This window comes from Sinocyclocheilus rhinocerous, unplaced genomic scaffold (genome assembly GCF_001515625.1).
Source record: "Sinocyclocheilus rhinocerous isolate Xijiao unplaced genomic scaffold, SAMN03320098_v1.1 scaffold504, whole genome shotgun sequence".
NCBI classification, from domain to species: domain Eukaryota; kingdom Metazoa; phylum Chordata; class Actinopteri; order Cypriniformes; family Cyprinidae; genus Sinocyclocheilus; species Sinocyclocheilus rhinocerous.
Genome location: NW_015645076.1, coordinates 2,232,044 through 2,236,454, shown reverse-complemented (window position 1 = coordinate 2,236,454; position 4,411 = coordinate 2,232,044). Strand labels below are relative to the sequence as shown.

General features: G+C 40.7%; 1 protein-coding gene across 1 annotated transcript in view; it reads left to right on the top strand.

The window, feature by feature from the left end:
- The window catches only part of LOC107705512 (uncharacterized), an 8,645-nt gene extending 4,914 nt beyond the window's left edge, over nt 1–3,731 (top strand). The window contains exons 6-7 of the mRNA XM_016508818.1: nt 499–654; nt 1,182–3,731. Coding sequence (XP_016364304.1) covers nt 499–654; nt 1,182–3,158 — 2,133 coding nt within the window. The 3' untranslated portion in view covers nt 3,159–3,731. The remainder of the gene's footprint in view (nt 1–498; nt 655–1,181) is intronic.
- Nucleotides 3,732–4,411: the final 680 nt, after the last annotated feature.

Sequence of the window (4,411 nt, the reverse complement as noted above, 5' to 3'; positions counted from 1 at the left end):
CTCTGCCCCGGTACGAGTTGTGTCGAGCTATTCATTAGTCTGTTTGATGAGAAAAATATGAAATGTAGTTGCAATAAAATGGGTTATTAATCCATACAACTGCAGCAGTGGAGGACTATTATTCGTGATACTGCAGAAGAACTGATGACGGCACGGTTTGATCTTCGGCTGACCAATCAGCAGAAAGGGTGTTTAATTCCCGCCCACATGTAGAAATAGAGTATTCAAGCCGTTTATTCATTTTTCCACCCATGAACGAAAAACGAAAATTTAAGCTGAATTCTCGTTTTTTAGTTTTTTGGAAAAAGGAGCCGTTTTCTCATTTTTCTACTTTCAATATTAAATCAAAAAATGAATGATCGAATGATACACGGATTTTTGGTTCTTAAAGATTTTAATATCATTCATTTATGATAATCAGACCTCTTTATAATTATTAATATTATGACATTCTGAGTTACAGCTTTTTTGTAAGCAATTTGTTGTTGTATTCTGCAGCACATCTTGAGTGCCCAACATAGAGAAGTTGTACGAGCTGCTAGAGCTAATGTTTCTTCTGGAAGTATGTTAGAGAGATTCCTCCAGGATGTGCTTCAGCATCATCCTCATCAATACAGTGATACACGGTATTCTACCCACATTAGATTTCTTATAGCCTTGTTGACATGTTCCTATAACTAGGGCTGGGTATCGAGTTAGATACTTTTTAGGCACCGACCGAATTGCCTCGATACCATCGAGTATCGAAAAATGTCTTGTCATTCGGTACCAAATTTTGATACCTAAGGGGTTAATCTCATCAAAATCAGTAAGGCAATAAGCATACAGCATGCTTTATGTGCCTAAATCAGTGATTGGTTCTGGCGAGGCATCAAGTAAAACGCATGTTACGTGACCATTCATTCATACTGTAGGATCATGCTACATAAGACAATTTATAAAATTTATACTATGATTTTACTCAAAACTCACTTTAAACCACCATTGAGTGTTTGTAATAACTTCCAATTACGATCTAATGAGGATTTTGGTCATATAATGTTGCAGAAATATGTTATTTGTTGCCTTTTATATCAAGCTAATCGCTACATCTGCTTAGAGTTTACATTTACAATTACATGTATTCATTTAGCATAAGTATCGCTTTTTATTTCTCCTCTTTCCTACTACTTGTTTCAAAGACCAATAGGGATAAAGAGGGGAGCGACTCCATTACAGCTTCCCGGGCCCCACCAGCTGCAAAGTGCATTACCTCGAAGGACCAGCCTGCAACCTTTCAATCAGTGGCTGAAGAGTCCACAATGTGGATTTCAGCACTGCCACCTTGGAAAGGCCCCCATAGGGAACAGACATTCAGTCATCTATCTGACCAGATTCGAGATGTGATAGAGGAGGTTATTGAAAAATACTGTTATGTCGATCAGCGGGAGGATGATGGTAGCTTCATTCTGAGTCCTCAGTCTATGAGTGAATCCAAAGGCAGTGAAGAATGGGACAATGCAATACAGATGGCTCTGGGAAAGGCAAAGGGTGAAGAAAAAAATTTAGCCGAGTTACTGGAAGTGCATATAAACCTTGAAGACCAAGGATACCAGACTCAGCTGGACACAGCCCTAAACACTGTGGGAACACCTGAGGAAAACAAGGAGAGTTCTGCTGATAAGGTGTTTCTCGATCTTCCCCACATACCACAGTCTTTTGTTGGCAAAACATTGACACAGGTGATGTTTGAAGATGACATGAAGATAGACTCCATAGTGAAAGAGTTCCAACAAGGCCAATTCCGTTGCTATTTTGACAGTGAATCATTAGCTAGGTTTGGGAAGCACATTAAGAAAAGGAGAAAGAAAAAGAATCAGGACAAAAAAGAGAAGGCAGATAATGCTGGGTGGGAGCCTACAGACATCTTGCCACTCATGGATCAAAATGAAGAAGACCCCAAACATTCCGCTATTTTGTTGAAGAAATCTAGGCATAAAATTTACAGACTTGCATCACGTTGCCAAGTGGTAAAGGTAAGCCACAGTACACAGACCATCCCTCTTAGTTGCCCTGTGGTGCGGCGAAAATCATCACAAGAAACATTCCCCTCCACACACAGTGAAGAGCCCCAGCAATGCCCTAGCCCTGAAAGGACCCCTGACATGAAGACCAGACTCTGTGCTTTGAAGCTTCCAGCTTCTTACTGCAAGATAATGAGTCCTCTACAGCCCAAAACTGTGGTCTTTGTGCTTTCTTCCCCAGATGGGGGTCAAGGATTCTCCAAGCCCACCCCTATTAAAAAAGCAGGGAGGAAACGGAAGCCATGTGATAGCGATGTTGGCCTGAAGTACAAATACAAAAAGACACCTCTTAAGTTCTACGACCCTTTGACCAATAGGATCTTAAAGAGTCCACCAAAAGGCATGTCTTTATCCTGTAATTCCAAATCTCTTTCACATGTCCGACAGCTATTCCGTAGCCTTAGTCCGGATATTAATAAGAAGAGGCAGGGCCTGGAGCTGGGGCAGTCATCAGGAGGTTCTCGGAAGGGCCGTGGTAGGAGCAGCATGGTTGATCTGTGTACCTCCACCTCAGACTCTATTCTGGATAGCGGTGGCCCCTCAGAACCTGGTTCTTCTTTGTCTAGCAGCCAAAGAGCCTTATTCACCCGCTCCTCTATCTCAAGTAGCACTTGTTTCCTCCTCGGACATCTCACGCCATCTACCCATGTGGATGATTCTTCCAAAGCACTTTCTCACTCTTGTGCGGGTAGTTCCTATAAGGTTGGAGGACTGGAACAAGAGGAACACCGCCAACAAACACCAGTTGACCAAACACCAATCAGACGTAGCTCACGGAGGGCTGGACCTTTGACTCCAGCCAGGCGACCACCAGTACCCCCTTACAGGACCAAGAGGAAGTCACCCAAACCACAGCGCAAAGCAAAATCACAAGGCAATCTCCAGCAAACTGTTAGCTCCCGTATATCTGCAGAATGTAGGACATCTCCCAGAAACAAGAGCCTTGCTAGGACCTCACTCAGATCATCGGCTTCCTCTAAACTGGCAATTCAGCCGGTTATTACATCCTCTTCTAAACAAATAAATAGAATGCTCAGTGCCAGTCAGCAGAAGAGAGTGAGGGGGAGGACGGCCACTGTGCATATAGCAGACTGAACGTTATCAGACACCAGCCATGAGCATAAGCTGTCTTCTGTTCTTCAAATGCTGTATAGTTTTGCACAGTTGAATTTCAGCTGACTGTTTCTAGTTGAAGTTCTTTTTTGTCTGTATATGTTTGTTTATTTGTCAAATGCATTTTTTTTTACTTGTAATGAGTATATTTTTTAAGTTTATAATGGGTATTTATCTCATAGGTTGATGGTTGTAAATTAAATTTATAATGAATAGTTTTGTCCTTGATAATACATCAAGAGCATGTTTTTCACAATGGGTTTTGGCACTCTATTAAATTGTCTTTAAAAAATAGCAAACCAACAAATGCAAAAAATGCTTAAGTCAGCAATACACAGCCTACACAAAGAGCAAATGTGCTCTTTGGGAATCAGCCATTCATTCTCTCTCACAAACACACAATACAAATGCCTTAATAGGCTTTTTACACTATGTAGTTTAAGTGTGGATTAATGTTTGCTCCCACTGCAGAGATAAAGGTAAATCTTTTTATGTGCATATATTATTGCACTAACACTTTGCCTAATGGTTGTTGAGATCAACGCATTTAAGAAGAGCCCAGCAGCCATGGTGATGGTTGCGATCTTCCATGAAAGTGGCAGAAGCTACAACATTGTTTTTAAAAAGTGAAGTGAGGTTGGTTCATTGTCTTTTCTCTACTATGTGGCTGGAGAAGAAATGAAACAAAGATGTCTCCTGAGTGACCGTGGAAGCCTGAATATAACAGGTCTTTACAAGGTTAACACTTCATATACGTAATAAAACACAATACATACAGTCAAGTATAGGGTCCATATACTAATACTGGAAAAACAATAGCAGATTATATCCCTTAGTGCAAAATCGTAGTGGTGTGGGTTGAAATACATGCAATAGAAAAATACATTTGTATGCAAGGCAGCAATAAGCTTATATACAGATTTAGAAATATAAAATACGTGTGCAAATAGTGACTGGGAAAAAAAATCCGCTTATTTTCTTGACGAAGATACACTTTTAATTAACTGACTAACTAATGTCTTTAATAACCTATAAAAGACCAAAGCTTTTATTTCAGCGCTTGTGGGCTAGTGTATAATCACTCTAGTTGTCTTAATGTATTCTAACCATTGAGAAGTAAATGGTAAATTTCCTATTAGCTAGGATGAGTGTGTTGGCGAGTGTACCAAGTGAGGATGGGTTGACGCGTCAGCGCAGCATAAGATGCACTGCGCAATCGCATTGGCTTCCCTTAC